The 21,726-nt window shown below is 33.6% G+C and overlaps 1 protein-coding gene across 1 annotated transcript; it reads left to right on the top strand.

Annotated features, from left to right (window-relative positions):
• The first annotated feature begins 7,020 nt into the window (after positions 1-7,020).
• On the top strand, positions 7,021-18,975 carry LOC100266911 (probable protein phosphatase 2C 6). Its single transcript, XM_010646402.3, has 5 exons — positions 7,021-7,596; positions 15,218-15,607; positions 17,252-17,369; positions 17,495-17,718; positions 18,031-18,975. Exons 1-5 carry the CDS (start codon positions 7,339-7,341, stop codon positions 18,574-18,576), a joined length of 1,536 nt encoding a protein of 511 aa, XP_010644704.1. The 5' UTR covers positions 7,021-7,338; the 3' UTR covers positions 18,577-18,975.
• Positions 18,976-21,726: the final 2,751 nt, after the last annotated feature.

Consider the following 21,726-nt stretch of genomic DNA (forward strand, 5'->3'; position numbering starts at 1 on the left):
GTTTTTAAATCCCATGACCAAACAAACTCTAAAGGCTTGTTTGGTTGCTATTTTTGAAAATTGTTATGGAAAATAGTTTTTAAGAATAGTTTTTTGTGTTTTTAGAAAAAAAAATGTTTGGTTGAGTTAATATTTTTTTTTAAAACAAGTAAAACAAAAAAAAACATGTTTGGAGTTGTTGTTGTTGTTTATTATTATTATTATTATTATTATTAAGTATTTTCTTCTATTAACTTGATATTATAAATAAATAAATAAAATTTTCAATTTACACTTCATTTAAATTAAAAAAATTATTCCATTTTGAAATTTTTACATTGATTATAACTTTTTTTTTTAAAAAATGATTACTTTGTAAACATGCATAATTATATTTAATTTTGACAATATTTTTGTTCACACAAATGATAAACTTCTTAATTATTTTAAAAATATTTATTTTAATCATAAATGTATAGTACTAATACATGTTTTCATTAAAAAAAAAAACATTCAATTATGCATATGCTAACATAATCAATATTAACAATCTCTCTTTCTCTTTCTCTCTCTCTCTCTCACTTAGAGTCACTACACAGTACACCCTTGGGTCTCACGACTCTGCTACGTAGTTAGGCGTATAGATTCACACACACCTTTTATCTACTCTTGACTAGCTACTTTTTGTTTTGTGGCATTGGGTTTAACAGGGCTGTTGTAAATGCGGTTGGGTTATGGGGAAGACGGGAGGAAGCTCATGGTTGACTGCAATAAAAATAACCAAATTCAATCAAATCCTTTTAAACATATGCAAAATTTTAGCATGACTGGATTTATTGCAAGAGATATATATGATAAAAATACACCAAATGGACAAGACAAATGTATTAAAAGTGTGATACCATATAAAAGGGCCTAGTTTTGGTTTCTAATGTAAGTACTTTTTGGCGGTTTTGTGATATTTAGGTTTCTAACAAAAAAAACATGTATGATACACTTGCACTAGAATTATAATGACTTACAATACAAACTAATATGGTATGATAAGACATGACTTCTAAGGCAATAAATTGTATTCTAAGAGATAGATATGATATAAATATACTGAATATAAAAGACATATATACTAAAAGTAACAATGCTTTATGAAAGTATTTAATATTGTTTTTTAGCATAAGCTAACACTTGCTTGTATCTTTGGACAATATGCAGAAGACAAATTTTTTAGCAATGTGATCAAGACATTTAAATTTCTTATAAAAAATCATATTGAGACAATTATACTCAATGTATACGATGAAAGCAATAAAACTATAATAACTTTTACTTAAGTGCATTAGGAGTTTTATGAAAAATCTAAGTCATGAGTTATTTTTATTCACAGTCAATTCATAGACTCAAACAATTGATCTAAGGTTGTAGTGTAATATCTCCTAATATGAGGGATGATTTGTCTAAATTATCAGGATGAGTTTCCTATGATGAGTACATTAATGTGTGTGGTTATATATTGAACAAGACTTATAGTAAATCATGACATTATTGACTATCAAGTAATTATGATTTCATTAAGTTACTATTCTACATAGATTCTCAAACTAGAGAGAATATTAAGCTAGTATTGAGATCTTTAATAGTTTTGACTTATGGATGAAACCTTAAGGTGGTAAGATATTCTCTATATATTGGGTCACTATTGATTAAGGTAAGTGACAATAATTATTCTTTATAGAGTTGTTATGATATCCCAAGAGATTGAGACAGTGTGTTCCCTTGGATGATCTTAAGGACTTATGAATGTAAAATCTATGGTGCCACAATAATTCCTATTAGCCCAAGGGTTCCTCTATGTGAGTTTTAATGATAATAAATCATGTTTAGTTTGCTTATGGTTTAAAATCAAGATAAGATATAGGTGTTAAATGCAAAATTCTTTTAGAAATTCAACTTACTCATCAAAGGATCAAAATAGCATGAGAACAAGTGTGCATGAAGGTTGTTCACGTTTAGGAACTTAATGTAAGATGGATATCTACGTGCACCTAGAAATCTTAACCTATTCATACATCATTTCTCATACTCGGTTCTTTCTTTAAAAGACCGTTTTATCAAAACCTGAACATATCATTAAAAAATTTAGGCAAATTCTCTCAAAATTACTCATAAGACATTTTTTAAAGTTGTTGCTTGAGTGTTAGAAAAGTTTGGTTAAAAAATGAAGGGTTTTTTTAGTGTTTTTTTTGTCCAACTAGTCAAGGGTATGCTTAATCGATTGTGATCTGATTCAATTGGTTACCCTTTCTCAGTCGAGGACTAATCAAGGGTGCACAAAAACCTTCATTTTTTTCTAGAAGGCTTGTCTTCTCGATCGAGGATAAGCCTTTTCAGGTCAAAGGTAACCCTTTTCTAGTCAAGGTTCGAATAAGTCCTAATCATTTGCAGTGTATTAAATGTCCAACGACTAATCAATTGATCGAACCGAAGTTTCACTGAACGAGGCTAGTTGATGTCCTTTTTAGTGTCTAAGGCTAGAAACTTATAGATTGAGAACTCCACTTTATTAATTGCATAGTAAACACCTGCTATCATCTTCTTACCTACTTGTTTATCATATAAAAGCTTTCAACTTCTCTTTTGGTGCATTGAATCATCATATGCAAACCACCTTAGCACACCCTTGTTATTCATCCTAGATTATATTTACTTGTTCATTTATTGAGCTAGGATGAGAGTGCTTTCATTCGTAGTTATTGAAGTGAGGTTTTAAGTGTTTAGAGCTTCAAGTTGAGGTATACTTGAAAGGAACTTGTAGTGCCCATTGAAGCTGAAAAATCCAAGTGTAAAGGATTGGAAGTTTGGTTGAAGCTTTAAGTTAGTGGAACCTTTACTTGGTTGGAGTTTGAAAATAGTTGATGTGGGCAAGGATTGCCAAACCACTATAAATCTCAAGTTTGCTTTCTCTATTTCTTATCTCTTTATATTCACTACTCTATATTTGGCTAAATTTATTGTGTTTTCCAAAACTTTTCAAAAACCCAATTCACCACTCCCCTTGGGTGATTTTCTTAATTAATTAGCCTTTAAATTCACAATGCTTTGTTGACATACAGTTTTAAGGAAAATTGGAGATCTAATCATATGTATGCATTATGGCAATAAAAGGCAAGGTTACACAATAACTTGTGATGATTTATTTTACATTTTTTTAGATTGAGTTAATTAATTAATTAGTCTAATATGACTAATTAATTCATTAGGACCTAGTGGGTTGGATTAAGTGACCTAAGTTCAAAATGAGCTTAAGTTACTTAAGCCCACAAGGCAGTTTATATAAACTCCCTTAGGAGTTAGGGCTTCCATAGACACTTGACATTCAATCTTCTAGAGAGGAACCCTAGCCTCTACCCTCTAAAGAGGATTCCACCTCTTCGTCTACCAAGATTTAAGAAATAGAGCAATTAGGTGAAAAACCTTTTTGTTTGATATCTATAACACATCTTCTTCTATCGTATTTGATTTGGGGAACATCCAAATCACAAGTATAGTTTTCTTATCTTTAAATCCAAGTTTTAAATGCCTATTGCTTCCATTGTGCATAGATTTAGAGAAGCCTAGGATAGTTTTGCATGCACCTTAATTGTCTAGAGATGAGAATGGAGATATCCAAGTATTCCCAAATTCCTTAGATGCAAATTATAATGACAAAAATTTTAGATAATTTTTCTTTGCAATCAATTCTTTAATTTCTCCACTTGTTGATATAATCAATCACTAGTTTATATTTTTGTTGTCCAGTATTTGTGAGTTCAAATATGTTGACAGTACAACAAATACTATAAAAGTAATTAAGGAACCCTCTTTCCATTTTTTTTTCCAACTATCTATAAAATTGGCTTTAAGATTTGTGTACCAATCAAATGCATATCCTTTTAGTAAGCTAACAAATTGCTTGACTAGATGGTCTCCCTCTGTTCCAATATTTGTCATGTTTCCAAAAAGCTAGCTATATGTTGTTTTGGGTTTTCTTTCCTATCCAAATATTGAAATTTTTGTGGTTAGTAACCTATTCGTGTCTATATTAACACAATTGTTTGTATATAGTTTTGTATATGTGCGAGAAAGATGAAATCCATCATTCAATGTTTCTTTTATTGTCTCTAAGATGAAGTCTTTCAATTGATTTTTAGGAATAAACTCATTTGAAAGAATGTTTTCAATGACCTCTTTTTTTAGAGCAAATTTGAAGGTTGTCTTAAGACGCATCTTGACATGGATGTGTGTTGTTGTTTATTTAATCCTACTACAAGCCAAGCTTGCCAAAAAGTGCTTTTAATTAATGCGTTTTTCAAATTCTTTAATATCTTGGGTCAATCTTACAACTTGTTTTTCAAAAGAATGCTTTAACCATTATGACTGACATGACAATATTATTCAATGTTGTAAGAGTAACTTGTATCCACATGAACATGTATACATAGATGTAATGTCATACTTGTTGTCTTCATAATTGGACAAATGCATATGATTTGAAGATGTTTTCTAAGAGATGGTTGTGTGGTATCACTTGCTCAACCATGTCCTTTTTTACAACCAATGAATCTAATGAGATGACTAGATTCTTGAGAGAAGTTACTTCATGATTTGTAGCTTGATTAAAGGAAAATGCAATTTGAGTTTATTATTTGGAAGCTTCTTTTGTCTTGCTTTAAGTTATGGTGTCATAATTTTTCTTAGATTCCATACAAAGATTTCTAACTTGTAAAGAAGAGAGATGAGAGGTAGAGATTGTCCCATCAAATATGTAGAAAATTTATAATATAAATTTATCTTGAAGAAAAACTAGCAGTCAAATTGAAAATTTATTAATTCTAGGAATGTAGTACAATCTCTAGTTATTCCTCTAATTCTTCTAATAAAAAACTTGACTTGGGCCTTGACTTGATTTGAACCTTGGTGTGCTTTGGCTGGACTTGAACTTTGGTGTGTTTTTAACCTAGGCTTAGACTTTGGCATATCTTTGGTCAGACCTGAATTTTGACTTGTCTTCAACTTGGGCTTGAACCTTGGTGTATTTTGGGGTAGGCTTAGACATTGGCATATCTTAGACATTGACATATCTCATGTTCGTTAAGAACACAAATGCTTGATCTCAAATTGAAGACACTTTGAATTTAATCTTAGAAGTTTGATCTTTATCTCTTCAAATGCTTGATCTTCAGATCTTCAAAGGTTTTGAAGAAGTTCTGAAATTCATGAGGAGAGCTTTATCCAAACTCTTTTCAAGTGCAAAAATCTTCACTTCTTTGCTTATATATTTTAAAAGTAAAGACTGACTTTTCTATTTATAGGGTAAGAGAGATACATATTTAGATAATTTTCTTTGTTCTTTAATTAAAATTAATATTTAGGAATATTTTCAAACATATTTAGGTGGTTTTAACTCTTGAAATATTATTCTTTAATTAAAAATTAAAAATTAGAAAACTTAGCCAACATATTTGGATACTTTCTAATTTATTTTTTTTGAATGAGAATTGGCACTCATTTCTACTTATTAAGCTCACAATTTTTATTTATATTTTAATTAACAACATTCTTATTTCTTTATTTGATTTGAAGACATTTTTTTTTCTTTTTTGTGGAGTCATGACATGGATCATAATTTAAGTTGATAGAATTATTGCTAAGTGACCATTTTAATTTATTTTGTATTATGACATGATGATTCATAAGTAGCTAAAAATTTTTACTCCTATACAAAAATGCTCCTTCAAAAATTTATTGTAGAGCCAAGATCAATATAGAGAGTGAACAATTTTTTTGAACCTTTTTTTATTAGTGAAGTTCACAAAAATAGCATGAGTGGCATGCATTATAATCTCATTTTGTTTGAAACATTGATTGGATATGGAATATTTTTCAAATTACCTTCATACCCTTTTCATGCTTTTTTTATGCTCAAACTTTTGTGGAGCCTACTTTTATTTATTTATTTATTTTTTATTATTATTTTAATCTTACAAGCATGTCCTCATTTTTACCTGTCTTTTTTTTTTTTTTTTTTTCAAAATTTGATTCATTTCTCGTAAGTATTAGGCACTATTGTAATTTGCCTTTATTTCTTCGTAGGCATGCTTACTCCTCATGTTACTATCCACACAAGCTTGATATTAATTAATGTTATTTTTATTGGGTAGAAAATTAGCCATGTCAAATTTGAATTTGTGTTCCATGTAACAAGAAAAAAAAATAGTATCATTGAAGGGTCATATTTTCAAAATATCAATTTCAATATTAATTGTTGATAAGCATTGATATCGACACCATCATACGAGTCTAAAGCATAAGATATCATATTTTGAAACTTCCGAAAATAAATATATTAAAATCAATAATTATAACAGTTAGAAGTAATTTTCAAACAAAAAGCAAGAATTTAGTGATAAAACTATAAAAAAATCATTTACAAAAAATATACTGTAATAGGATTGTGCTAAAACCATCGAAGGATTAAGGATAAAAACTGTTTTTAAGAACAATTTTCTATTTATTTAAACAAAAAATATAAAAAAACATGTTTGACAATTAAAAAATTGTATTTAAAAAACATCTTTTGATTTTTTTTATTGTTTTCACTTGTTTTCTAAAGATTATTTTAAAAAATAATTAAAAATAAAATATTAGGTATAAAAATTATTTTTAAACAAATTAAAAAGATATGAAAAATATTTTAGATTTTCAAATATACTTTTATTCTTCAAAAATCTAAAAATAGTTTTCAAAAATCATTTTCACAAACTATTTTTTAAAAATAATTACCAAACAGTGCCAAAAAGAAATTCACCCTTTAATTTCGCCTCCCAACTCCTTTTTTTTTTTCCCTGCGATAATTTCCTCCCCAAAATTTTCAGTACACTCCGCACACGTGGGGCTGAAAGTCTTATCTTCCGGAACTGACCCGAATCCCTGAAATCTAGACTCTAGCACAAAATCGACAGTTGCGAAGATTAATAATGAAGAAATAAAAGCAAAGGAGGTGTAGGTTGAGAAATGGAGTGAATTAGAAGATTAGGGTTATAGAATAATGACTGGGGGATGTGGGTGGTGGGGTTATGAGTCTCATGACTTATGAGCTTGGGGCCCATGGAATGGTGTCAGCTGTAAGGCTAAATCATAAATAAAAAACCCAAAAGAGTGGGATTCCATGTCACCCATCTTCTCATCTGAATCTGCAGTCAATTGACTCAATTCCTCCCTGTTTTGTTTTTTTTAATCTCATATTAAAAAGCAAAAAAAAGAAAAATTCAAAGTAGATAGGGGGTACTTTATTTGATAATATTGGAAGCAGGGGAGGAAGAGATGGGTGCTTGCTATTCATCCATCGGGAAGAGGTATAAAGGAGGAGGTGGTGGTGGTGGTTGTGGTGGTGGTGGGGGTGGTGGTGGTGCTACTACCAGTATCATTTCCTATTCATCAAGGAATTTGTTTGGAGGGGGAGAAAATGAGCTCCATCGGATTCCCCAGAGAATGTTCGTCAACGGTGCCAGCACCGTCGCCTCTTTATTCACACAGCAGGGCAAGAAGGGTACCAATCAGGACGCCATGCTTGTTTGGGAGGTTAGTCTCCCTCTCCCTCATCATCAAATCTTTACAAAATTTTCTCATCTCGTTGCTTTTCTGTCTACAAGTTTGGGGAAATTTGAGATGACAATCCACTTGGGCATCCCCCATTACTTTTCGGTTTGTTGAAAAAAAGTCAAACATGATTTACTTTGGGAAAATAATCCATGTTCACTCACAGATGAAGCCAAATATGTGTAAAGCAAAGACCAAATGGAACGTGTGAATCGCGGGTCTCCATTGTTGGACAGATTTCAAGTATCATTAGAGCCAAATACGAAATACCCAAAGATGAGGTTGCTTGTATTAACAAACGTATTGAGATTGAGACCTTTCTTTACTGATTGGCTATTTTCTATTGCAGAATACCATGGGGTGCTGAATATTATATCAGAAAATGATTGTCTTTATCTTGTACAATCTAGGTTTGTTATGTCTTTTTCTAAATTGGAAAGACCTAGGTTTAGAGTTTGGAGTGAAGTACTAGGTGGGATCTTTTAAGCCTCAACGCCATACTAAATTTATTGGTCAGTAACGCATCCGCTGAACTGGTTTCACATGGTACACAAATTAAAGGGAAAATCTGTAAAGGAGTAGCCACAAAATATAGCGATTCTGAAATCAATACTGTAATTGACCAATGTTTCTTTTGAATATCAGTTTCCAATTTTCAATCAACAACAGGTAGATCTATAGAACATACACAACACACAAATTAAAGGGAAAATCTGCAAAGGAGTAGCTAAAACGGGCACCCACCTGCCATTCTTCTGTGGGAGAGAATGACCAGGAAATGGGAATAACTGAAATGAGATGAGATATAATTGTAAATCAGTTTGTTGGTTACAAATTGTGGTAGAGAAATTAAGGAGAAGACCAGAGGGATCAACTATGATGTTTTATCCAATCACTGTGCTGTTAAGAAGTGATTGGTTCGATTTGAATTTTGAAAGCACTGTAAGGACAGCAGCAAGGCCATCAAGAGATGGGTCAGAGCTGAAGGATTATGGAATACAATTAACAGAAGATTAGGCTGACTAGATGTAGGTTAGAAAAGAAAGGTGAGAAAAGATTCATGTTCTTCTGATAAAAAAATAAGATTCATGTTCACAACCCCAAGGTCTAGCCGTCCAGGTAATCAGAAGACAGTTTTATTGAGATATCTTTATTTATTTGTTTATTTTTTATACTAAGCCTTGTATGAATAAGATGGTGTCCTTGTCCTTCCCTTTCTCTCTCTGTAATCTTTTCTTTGTTTGATTTGTTTGTTTACATCAGAGTAACTCTCGTTCATTGAATGTTTGAGAAGAGATATACTCATAATTCCATTCATTCTCCAAACCACTATAGTTGTAGATTTTTTCATAAGTCTCATGGTATGACTTTAAGATGAACATTTGTACTTTACTTCAACTGTCTCTAATGCTAGCATTCTTAAGTGGACACACAATCTCTGCACTGAAAGTTTCTTTCACTTTTCTCTATTCATTTGATAGGAAAACAATAAGCTTCAACTGGATCAAGTGGAGGGTGAGAGAGTGGTTTTTTGCGAGGAACTTGGGCTAGAAGAGGGATATGAGAAGAGCCTTGGTGCATTGATGGGGATTTCAGTGTGGTGAGATTCATTGCTGAGAGAAGATATTGTAGTTGGCTGTTCCTGGTGATAGGGATTTCTCAGAGTTCAGACAGGAGCATGAGCTTTTGCATATTCCTTTATATGGAAGAAGATCGGCTTTCCATTTCTTAGTAGGATAGCTTTATCTTAATAAAAATCACTACCAGCAGTTCCCTAATGTAGTACTGTTTATTCCTTGGCGCATTGATGAGGATGGGATTCCCTCATGGATATTCATTATGGGGAATGGGTTGTGACTCTTAGAGGAGGGTGTGTTGAAAGTAGGGGTTTCTAACCTCTTGCAGAATTTAAATATGGACTATCATTCTAGAAGACCATACCGAGCTGGTGTTTGGTTACTCTCCTATTTTTCTTGACTGTGGTGGAGTAAGAAGCAGGAAATCCACCTTTAATTTGAAAATATGTGGCTGAAAGTGGAGGGTTTTGGTGATTTGTTAAAGTCATGTTGATAGAGCTATTCCTTCAAGGGTGCACAAAATATTATTCTTGCTAAGGAAGTTAAAAGCTTTGAAGGATTTAAAGTGCAATAGATTGGTTTCTATAATGTGGCTATTTGTAAAGACCTTGCCTTGGAACAAATTGTTTCTAGGATAACAAAGAGTTGTGAATGTGTTTATCTACTTATCTATTTTGTAGGAAACCTCGTGGAGGCAAGAGTCAACGGTGTTATGGATCAAATAAGCAAACAAGAAAAACCTTTTTCACTATATAGGTGGTGCTCATAGGAGAGGCAACTTCCTCAATAGGTTGAAAGGGGATGGGTTGTAGCTCTAAGAAGAGGGTTTGTTGACAGTAGGGGTTTCTAACTTCTTGCAGAATTTAAATATGGACTCTCATTCTTGTAGACCATACATCAAGAAAATTGTTTTATAAGAATAGGTTGAATGTCTTTTCTCCTTTTAGGGAGGAAAAGGCATTGGGTGCTCTTGACGAGTTAGAGGGAGACAGTCTTAGGCCTAGATGGTTTCTCAATGGTCTTTTGACAAAGGTGTTGGTCTTATGTGCATGAAGAGGTGATGGAATTCCTTTATGAGTTCTTTGTTTTCAAATAGAAGCCTAAATGTAATTTTTCTAGTTCTAGTCCCTAGATAAAGGTAGAACGATCTTAGAAGGGATATAATGAAATTCTTTGATTGGTTCTTCCCATAGGCATAGGAATGATCCGTTTTATTTGACTGATAGGTCCAACAAATAATAAGAAATATAAAAAATTCTAAATAATAAACAAAGTGTTTTTATTCGAAACGCCTCGTGATCTTCAACCAATTATGCACTTAAATATAATTACCAGGAGTAAGTGCTATAGCTTGTTTCCAATACTCAGCGGCTTGATCGAACCAAGCTTCCGCAATTTCAGAATAGTAGATGACATTAAAGATTTTAGACCTATCGATTTTGTAGGGGGCTCTACAGGTTGCTATAAAAAATTCTGTTTAACAAATCGATGAATGTCATTGACAAAGTAGTTTTGGATTCCTAGAATGCTTTTGTGGAGGGGAGATAAACAATGAAGTTATGATTCTAGAGTTAAGAGCTTGAGGGTTGGAGGTGGGGATGTTGCTTGCAAGCTAGAGATTGGGAGGCTTATGATCATATAAAGTGTGAGTTTTTGTGTTATTTTTGAGCAAAATGGGTTTTGGTTAGAAGTGCGTGGGATGTATGAGGCTCTTTTATTAGATTTTTGATGTTGGTAAATAGATCCTCCACAAGCTTCTTCCAGAGTTCAGATTTGAGATAGGGAGATTCTCTCCCCTTCTTGTTTGTTATGGTGATAAAAAGCCTTGTTATTTTGTGTTCAAAATGATGCAAGGTGGTTTTCTTAGTGGGTTTATGGTTAGGGGAAGTGGCTTCCATATGGGGGGGTGGAAGGTGAGGGAGGGGATGTTGCTTGCAAACTAGAGATTGAGATTGAAAAAGCCTATGGTTGTGTAAAATAGGAGTTTTGTTCTTTGGTTAGAAATGGTGGGATGGGTAAGATTGTGCATTTCTTCTATTAGATTTTTGGCGTTGGGTAAACATGTCATCGGCAAGATTCTTCTTGAGATCTAGAGATTTAAGAGAGGGGGTTTGTCTCCCCCTCTACCTTTTTGTGCTAATAAATTAAGATCTTAATTATCTAATCTCCAGGACAGTGCAAGGTGGTTTTATTTCAGTAGTTTTAGGGTTAGGGGAAGTAGGAAGATGGAGTGCATATTTCTCATCTTTTTTTCATGGATGATACACTTCCATTTCCTTATGCGAGCAATGAACAACTATCGCCTTTGAGATAGGTCCTTTTCTTTGAAATTGTCTTTGGCTTGAAGCTAATTTGCATGAGTGAGCTTATCTCATTTGGGGAGCTGTTATGGGTTGAATGGTTAGTGTATTGCTTGGTTGTAAAGTGGGAAGTTTGGCTCCCTTCAAATCCTATGCAGTTTGGGATTTGGGGATGGAGAGATTCAAAAGGAGGTTGACTTTTTGGAAGAAACAGTATCTCTGTAAAGGGTGAAGATTAACACTCATTAAAAGTTCTTTGTTTAGTCCCCTGGTATCCTTTGTCTCTTTTTCCAATCCTTATAGCAGTTAGAAGTGATGAGGAGATTTAGTTGAACCTTTTGTGGAGTGATCATTTTTGGGTAGAAAGATACATTCAATGAAGTGGGAGATGGTTTGTTTGGACAATAGGAATGAAGGTTTGGCATTACGATGTTAGCTTCTCTGAGTGGAGTGTTGCTTGCAAATGGCCATGGGAAGTTCAAGGGTGGTGGCATTATAGGGAGATGCAGGGAACTTGTACCGTAAGCATGTGGAAGACAACCAGAAAAGATTGGGACGATTTTTAGCCTTGAACTTGCATATTGATGAGAGATGGGCAAATTCTTGTTGGATAAATGGTACGAGTTATCTTAAAGAACTCCTTCTTACTTTTTTAGGCTTGCTTCCTAGACACAAGGATGAAAATATTAGTTTTGATGGATATATTAGTAACTTGATTTTACGGATATATCGAGAAATATCGGTGGATATTTTTACACAAAATATTGATGAGAGAAAATTGATCAAAATTCATAGAAATATTGAAAAAGACTTCTTCAAATGATAAAACAAGTAATAATAAACATTGAAATTGTTTTGTTAAAGAAATTATATATATATAATAAATTTATAACATTAGACAATAATATTCCAATTTAAAAACACATTTGTATTAAAATGATAATATATTTAGTTTGAATATATTGAAGGATAAAAAAGAAACAATGCTATTTAGATAAGTTTTTTTTATTTACAAATATTAATGTTTTATTTATAAATTTATATTTGTTTTGTATTTAATTGGTATACAAAATATATAATAAGATAATTAAAATTAACTTATTTATAGTAATTTTATTTTAATAATTTATAATATAATATATATAATATATATATTTATAGTTTGTAAAAGATATTTATAATTTATAAAAAATGTTATGATATAAAAGATATTTTAATGTATAAAAGATATGTATATTGTATATAGGGACACAAATCCACATATGGTTCAATGGCGCAGGCCATTCATGGCAAGCTTAAGCACCTGGGTTTGAGCCAAGTCTGTGTGTCCTGTTTGAGTTGTATTTTTTAAAGTGTGAATGAAAAAAGTCCCATGTCGACAACTTCAGAGAAAAAAAGGGCCCTATTTAATAGATGGTGTGCCTCCCCTTTACTGCCACAGCTAGCCAGGTGGGCTTGGGCTTGCTCTTGGCAGGTTGTACATGATCTGGTACAACTTCAAGCCCAGCAATCTAAACATTAAATTTTGAAAACCCAAATTGAAAAAGGTGCTGACATGGCACCGGAAAATAATAGCAAAATGTCGGTGAAATATTGGTATATTGCTGATTTATTGGCAAAAAATGAGGAAAAAATTTGAAAAATTGGGAGATCAAAATTTCCATACTACTTATCATATCGGGGCCATCTGATACTTGAAATATTGCTGATCAATCGCGATATTTCAAACCTTGCTAGACAAATGCTAGAGTTATGGACTTGCAGGAGGAGGTGGGTAAGGGCAAGGTCATTGGAGCACTTTTTTCTCAAGATTGTTTCAAACTGGGATTGAAGATATTGAGTAGGTTTTTAGAGTGCATTTATAATAACTAGGCTTTAGAGGGGCTTGAAGAGGGCAGATTAGGGTGGAGAGAAGCAAAGAATTGAAGCTTCCCTATTAAAGTGTTCTACTACTCTTTTGAGAGTATTTAGTATAAATGGTTATGTTTATATGCGAGTATAATCCTCTGCTAAGGAGGTATAAATTGTTGTTATTATGGTGATGATGGTTATGATTATTATTATTATATTATTATTTTGCATGGTAAGTTGTTTTGGAGAAGATCCTTATAGTTGACCAGCTAATGAGGAGGTGGCTTCTAGACAATAGATATTGCTTGTGTAAAGTTCAACAACCATATTCGTATCCATTGTATCATAACTCATTTTTTTGTGTGAGATTACACTTATATTATTATTTTATGTGGTAAGCTGTTTTGAAGAAGATCCTTATAGTTGACCAGCTAATGAGGAGGTGGTTTCTTGTCAATAGATGTTGCTTGTGTAAAGTTCTGCAGCCATATTCTTGTCCATCATAGAATAGCTCACTTGTTTGTAATCTTGCGCTTTCTTAGGCATCTATAGGTAAAGTTGGTGGAGAGGTGGGCCAAAAGAGTAAGGTAGGAGCTTAGTGACATTGTGTCTGTTTTGGTGCATCTGGGGAGAGTGCAACAATAGAACCTTTAGAGAGGAACAACTCTTTGATTAGCGGCTGAAAGAGTTGTTCCCTAGAACCCTTTTTGATTGGTCCAGAATTTTGCTTGGCTTGTGAATCTCTCTTTTCTGGATTTTATTGATGGTTATAAAAGGCGTTAGGAGGCTTTTTCTGTTGTTGATCTCCTTTCTTCACTTTTTTTTCTCCTTTCCCTTTGATCCTTTAGTGCACCTGTGTGTACTACTAGTCTTCTTGGGTTGGACCTTGCATTTGTTGGGTACTTTAATCTATTATATTTTATTTGCCTGTCAAGAAAACTGGACCTATTGGAGTTGCGGCCATAATAAGCTTCACTGTATGGTATCTCATTTATTAGGTGAAGGTTGGAATTTGCTTTTGGAAAATGAATCTTAGAAACCATTACTTCATCTTCTCACATCTATTTTATGTTCTAACATTTGGTGAAACTAATACAAGTATATAACCTTATCTTGACGGTATTCAATTAACCAAACAGCATTTTTTTCATTTGAAACTGAAACTGAAACTGAAACTGTGTTCTAGCTCAGCACTCAGAAAAAGAAATTTTAGTGCAATGTGGCCCAAGAGTCACCTTTGTTAGTGTTAAATAAACAAAGCACTTTGCACATGGATACACCTCAATATTGCTGCAATTTCTTTGTTTTGTTTGTGAGATAATTTTATCTATTATTGTTTTTATGCTGGTTCTTGGTTCACCATATGCTTATGCTACAAGTCCTGGATTTTTTTTTTCTTTTTTTGTTAGTTCAAATTGAATTTTTGTTCCAAGTCGGCATACATAAAAGGGAAAATTATACTAACTTCTCCTGAGGTTTAGTGAAATTTCAAAGAACTCCCCTTACACCTTGAAAGGGAAACTGAATCTAGTGCAATTTTCCCTATAAAGATAAAATTTTAGCTCAATATGGTTCTGGAGCCACCCTAGACACTCACACTCCTTAATTCTGTTGCAATATTTATTTATTTATTTATTTTTGATATTGCGATAACTCTATTTACTGCTGTCTTGTACTAGGTCTTGGATCTTCCAATGTTTATGGGGTCATGTCTATCCTCATCCATTTGATACATGCTTTTCACATATTTTCTCAGAGTTTGATTATTGTAAAAGCACAACCACTATGAAGCATTAGCCCTGTTTAGATGCAAAGATTTATTTATTTTTTGCTCTTTAGCTCACTGAATGAAGGGTTGGAATGTTTTTACAATAGAATTTCAGTTCAAGAAGTGATACAATCTTCTGTGGAGTATTTGATGGTCATGGTCCTTATGGTCATATGGTTGCAAAGAAAGTGCGGGACTGTCTTCCTTTGATTCTACACACTCAGTGGCAAGCTAACTCAAATAGTGATAAAAAAAGTGATGGTAAGAATGGAAATGCTCCTGAGAAGACAAATTTGGAAGAAACTGCATCTTTGAACATGGATGATGAATATTATGAGTCATTGGAGGTTGATGACAATGAAAAAGTCCCTGAGATGTATCTTCCACTCAAAGAGTCCTTTTTAAAGGCTTTCAAGCTAATGGACAAGGAATTGAAGTTGCATCCAACAATCGATTGTTTCTGCAGTGGAACTACTGCTGTAACTTTGGTAAAGCAGGTAATTCTTTGTGCAATATTATCTTCAAAGGCTTTTTTGTCAATATTTCCAGTTATAACATCTGCTTCAAAAAATGGTGATTTCACACCAAAATATATGTTCAGATGAGTACCAAAAAAAAAAAAAGTATTGGGAACATTGGGAGAAAAAGGAAACTTTCCACAAGCTTTCCATTTCATTAAATGCATGGATAACTCAAAACATTATTTGTGAACCTATGTATTGTTATTTCAAAAGTTTAAAAAGAATGAAATGTTTTATACTTTGAGACGATTTAGAAATATTATTTGCAGTAACAAATCAAAATATTGAGCAGACAGGAAAAGCGCTGTCACCCAAGCAGTAGAATCTTAGGTACCGAAAATCCAGTGGCTGACATGTATGACACATTATTACAAAATATCTTCCAAATAGTATTATCAACAACAATTATTTTTGTACCTGAGGATGATTGTCTATAGGATTGTGTTTATAAGTTTGCGGTTATGTATCTAAATGCTCACAATATAAAGATTTTCTTTTCCTTTTTGTGAATAATAAAGTCTTTTGATGGTTTCTTCTTCCTTTGTATTATCCTTTTTCTTGAAGCATGATAACATGTCAAAAGGCATCTGATCTGTTGATAATTACATTTATTTTTATTTTTATTTTTTACTTACCATCCATCAAATTATTCAGCAAGTGCTGGTTTTTTGATTGGAGTCCAAAATCTAGTCATCCGATCTCTGCTGTCTTCCTTTGTAATAATTGCTTGATCGGTGGAAACATTTTTAAATTTAAATGAAAGGAGGATTCTTGTTCACTCATTTTGGTGCATATTCTGATTTTTTGGTGAAAATGTGCTTACTTTCTCATTTTGAATAAATATGTATCTTGTTTCAGAAGGAATTGTAGGTTTTATGGGCCACAAAACTGCATTAGTGTTGCAAATTGCTTCTATGAAGAGTGTTTTGACGTACTTTAGCAACCAAATCTGTCTTACACCATTGGTTTTACTTTCAAGTTTCAATTTTCCTAGTCTTCAGCTTGAGGAGTCCACTAACCACCTTTTTTTTGTGTGTTCTCAAACCGGCGTGTTCAACCTGACTGCCTTTGTTACCATGGTGCTTTTGCTAGATTAAAATTCTATTTAGGTCATCAAATATCTTAGTATTGATATTGAGGAAGTAGGGGAATTTCTTCCATTTATGGCAACTGCTAACAATTAGGAACTGTTTTCTTTCCTTAGATTCTTAGAGGTAGTATTCAGTTCAGGTTAAAAAGTGTCCACCTTGAGCCCTATCAATTTACAATTAAACAAAATGGCAAGGCAAACCTGAACCATTTACTTGGAGATTGATCGATGAACCTGCCACATAATTTATCCAAAAGGCTATATATATATAATATTTGTAATGTGTGTCAAAAACCTAGGTCAGATTGGGGAGCCAACATTGAACCAGAACCGATGTGTTAGTCAGAATACCCAAGGTTTTATTTCAGGCAGCTTGGTGGGTCTGGTCCTTCCATTTCAGAAATAGAAAAATTCATCGACATTTATATATTAAAATCTTGTTTATATATTGTGCTGTATTTTGATTCATATCTCAAGATATGGTCTTGCTCTTAAATCATTCATCAATTGTTCAATTATGGTTTATTTAGGGACCAAATCTTGTAATTGGAAATATTGGTGATTCAAGAGCAGTACTGGCAACAAGAGACGTAGAGAACTCCTTGACAGCGGTACAACTAACCATAGACTTGAAACCCAATCTGCCAAGTATTTCTCTCTCTCTACCTTATTTATACATCTTTTTTGTTTTTTATGGGCTCAGTTGGAAAAAATGATCAGCAATACTACTTGTCTTATTGTTATGGAGCTTAAAGTCCTGCTTCTTATCATAGGGGAAGCAGCTAGGATCCATCAATGCAAGGGAAGGGTTTTTGCATTGCAGGATGAGCCAGAGGTTGCACGAGTATGGTTGCCTAATAGTGACTCACCTGGTTTGGCAATGGCTAGAGCTTTTGGGGACTTCTGTTTGAAGGATTTTGGTTTAATTTCTGTGCCAGATATTTATTATCGCCATCTCACTGAGAGGGATGAGTTCATTATTCTTGCCACTGATGGGGTATCTTTCTCTTCTTTCATTATATAGTTAATTTTGTTCTTTGCTTCATTTTTTGGTTGTATGCTCTTTTATGATATCTTGCCTTTTTGTCATGTTTAGCTATTCTATCAGTAATTTTTCTATTGCCATTATGCATCCTGCTACCAGTAAGTCATGATTCAACAGCCTAGGTCTTGGTTCAGCTGATAAGTTTGTTTTTATAGTTGTGGATTAGTTGGGTTGGTGTGCCTGCCATCTCCTGTATGAGCTGATATCTACTTTTATGTATTTTCATTTAAATTTGATGGTTTGAAAGCTCATGAGTTCTTCCAGGTTTGGGATGTTCTCTCAAATAAGGAAGCTGTTGATATCGTAGCTTCAGCCCCTGGTCACACAACAGCAGCCAGAGCTCTGGTAGACTGTGCTGTTCGAGCATGGAGGCTCAAATACCCTACATCCAAAAATGATGATTGTGCTGTAGTGTGCCTCTTCCTGGAACATGCATCTGCTGTTGATGAGACTCCCACAGAGAATGGTTTGACGAAGACTCCAGAAGCAGTAGCAGATGGGATGATAGTTGTGGATGGGGAGAATGGGGGTTCGGATGTTGATTCTCGGCCCTCTCATGCTCATGTTCTTGAGCATTCCAGTACTGCAGAAGGCTGTAATGAGATCATGCCTCTTTCTGAGTCAACTGAGGAAAAGTTATCTGACAAGTGCCGAGGCCAGTCTAAGAGGAGCCTAGCTGAGTGCATTTCAACTGCAGAGGATGAGGAGTGGTCAGCATTAGAGGGTGTTACCAGGGTGAATAGTCTGCTTAGCCTTCCCAGATTTTTATCTAGTGATAAAAGTGCGGCCAACTGGAGAAAATGGTTATGATCTATCTGAGGGCTGCCAGCACTGAATTTTACACACCAAATGGAACTACAAGAGTTCTACATCAACCTGTTATTTCTCAGTGAACTGCATTATATTATCACTAAGAGAATTTGCAGGTATCAAGTTTCCGGATGCAGACTGACTGATGCCACACACAAATGTTACAAATGACGCCCTGACCCAATGTGTTGTCAAGGCTGCAAGATTTTTGTTGATAATACCATTAGAAGGTGGACTACATATTATGTTGTTTGTTGTGAAGTGAGATTGAGCGTACTTTCTCTCTTTTGTGCTTTATTCTTGCCTGAGGAACATCCAGCTTTGAGTTCGTAACAATAGAATTTATTGATTTATTTGGTAAAAGCTAAGTAGTACATGCTGGTGTGCTTCCTTTCTTGATATGCTTTTGATTGCTTTGGTTGCTCCCCATTTTTAGCGGTCAATTGGGCTAGTTCTAGCATGTTCTTGTTGTGGAAGGCAATAGATAACCAAGGCTGCCTTGTGAAAAAAGGGTTTGGCCCTTCACTTTGTTGGCTCAACTAGAGTAAGGGGAATGGAGTTTGGGTAGGCAGTATATGACAGTCGCTTAATCGGATGGTGGGAACCTCAATTTGTTAAAGTATCGGTCGTTTGGTTGCTAAACTGGTTGACTTCCTTCAACTGTCACTTGCAAAAGTATAATGGTTAATTGAGTGGTTGATCAATTCAGCTGTAACTTGTTCCTAATAGGTTGTTTCAACTTAAAGCTTCTATTTAAAACTCTTAAAATTCATTTACGAGGTTAGCAACTACTGAGAATCATTCACATTCTTTGAAAATCGTTTTCTTAAGAGCATTTATTCCTAAACTTGCAGCATCCATTTGGTACAGCTTGACCTTAGCTATTTTTTGGATTATATTGTTGGAATACCCTGGATAAATCTAGTCCATGCCCTAGATCACTAAAGGGTGCATGCTTCTATGGATTCTAGGTGCAGTAAAAACTAATATAGCCATAAAACTTTATTTTAGGGTGAAGATGAAAAAGGAGAAATCATACCTAAGATTTGAATGTTCCCAAATCTTACAATTGAGAAAAAAAATAAAATCTTATACTCCTCATGGAGTGCACAACCCAATCTAGATAAGAATAAAACTATCCATTCAATATTGCATCATATATAAGAAAAAAAAATCATTCATTCATCTCTAAGGCTATGGGATGAATTCCTAACCTACTAAACAAAATTGGCTCACCCCAATATTAAATATTACATGTTAAAGATTTCATATATTGGTTGATACTAGTTGTTGGGATTTAATATATGGGCTTTACGGTGCATGCATCTAAGATCCCAAGCGTGATCATGATGGAAGCATTAACAAAATAAAACATTTAACCTCATAGGGTATATTAGAAATCATACCTATGTTTTGATTGTTCCCAAACTCAAATCCTTTTGTTGAAGAGTTCTCAAAATCCTTATGATATTCTACTCAATTAATCCTTTGAACCTTGACACTTGTGTACAGTGGCTACACATCTTTAGAGGAATAGAGATGGATGTTAGGATAGAGTCCTTAAAAGTGAGACATGATATAACAAAGTTAGATTTGACCTTCTACTTATTATATGTTTATGCATTGATATTGATTTGAGGATTCAGATCTATATCACTTACATTGTACATGACTTAGGTGTATTAGGAGTTGTATAGAAGATACAAGTTATTAGTTCCTAGTAAGATGATAAGTAGTTCATAGTCGACTCATTGATTTAGGAGACTTTAGTGCATTACCTCTTTATTGGAGGGATGACTTGCCTTGATTGTTGGAATGAAGTTCCCATTGTGAGTGCACTAGTGTGTATGGTTATACATTAGACAAGACCTATAGTGAATTGTGACATAAGTCTATTGAGTTGTCATGATTCATTAAGTTACTATATTGCATGGAGTCTCAATCTTGAGAGGATATTAAGCCTATGCTGAAATCAATAGAAGACTTTGATCTATGGGTGAGATACTAAAATGGTCATATATTCTCTATCGATTGGGTCACAATTAATGGAGGTTGGTGACAACATGTATTCTTAATAGAGACACCATAGTATCTTATGAGATTGAGATAGTATGTCCCCTTGGGCGATTCAAAGGACATGTGATCATGAAATCTGTGGCTATAGTAATTCCTTAATTGAATTTTGATATATGTTTTTAATAAGGTAAAGTATGTTAATTGATCACATAATAAGAAGACTTGTAACTCAAGGATTGGAGAGGTAATCTTGAAAGGTTGATAACACTACATTGTTAGATTATGAACATTAATTCATAGGGAGTTACATGCAATGAATAGTAGGACATAAACTCGAGCTTTTTTGCTTGTAATTAATTTCATCGGATACTAGAGTGTAATTGACTCTTTAGTAGAGTCTTGAGTTAACTTTAGAATTGAATTTTGAGGAAGCTCGTATTATCTTATGGGTCTTAGTGGTCCTCATTCAAGCTCCTAGTTCATAGTGGTATGTTTGTTTTGAGGGATTTGGATTTCTAATTCATAAGTGTGCACAAGAGAGTTTATGTGAAAATGCATTTATATCATCTACAATCACTTGAATCTCGAGATGTTCTTCGAACCAATCATAGGCCAACTATTGGATTAGGTTGCAATAGATCTTATGAATAGTCTTTTTGGCATGATCTAATTAATTAATTGGAACCTAATAGGGTTAATTAATTAACTAGAACTTAGATGGGTTGGATTAGGTGATCTAAACCTAATTTAGGCTCAAGTTACTTAAGCTTACAAAGAGCCTTATAGAAACCCCTTTAGGGGTTTAGAGTTTAGACTTTTGCCATTCTATCCTTATGAGAGAGAAACCCTAGACACTCTCATAGAAGAGAGAGAAACCCACATTTCTTTTATGATAGTATCCATGAGGGGAAAGATCAGACGTAAGACTTTTGGTAGATGAGTTTTACGACTACTACCACAGTTTCAACATTTTCATTGGAAAGGATTTGATCTTGGAACATCCAGATTGTAGGTTTGAGTTTCTATCTCTACATCTATGTTCTTTATTGGTTTTGATGCCATATTTTCCCACTATGATAGATTTAGAGAAGACTAAGATAGAATACATGCGCCCTACATGATCCGAGTTAGGGA

The sequence above is a fragment of the Vitis vinifera genome, chromosome 19 (genome assembly GCF_030704535.1).
Source record: "Vitis vinifera cultivar Pinot Noir 40024 chromosome 19, ASM3070453v1".
NCBI lineage: Eukaryota > Viridiplantae > Streptophyta > Magnoliopsida > Vitales > Vitaceae > Vitis > Vitis vinifera.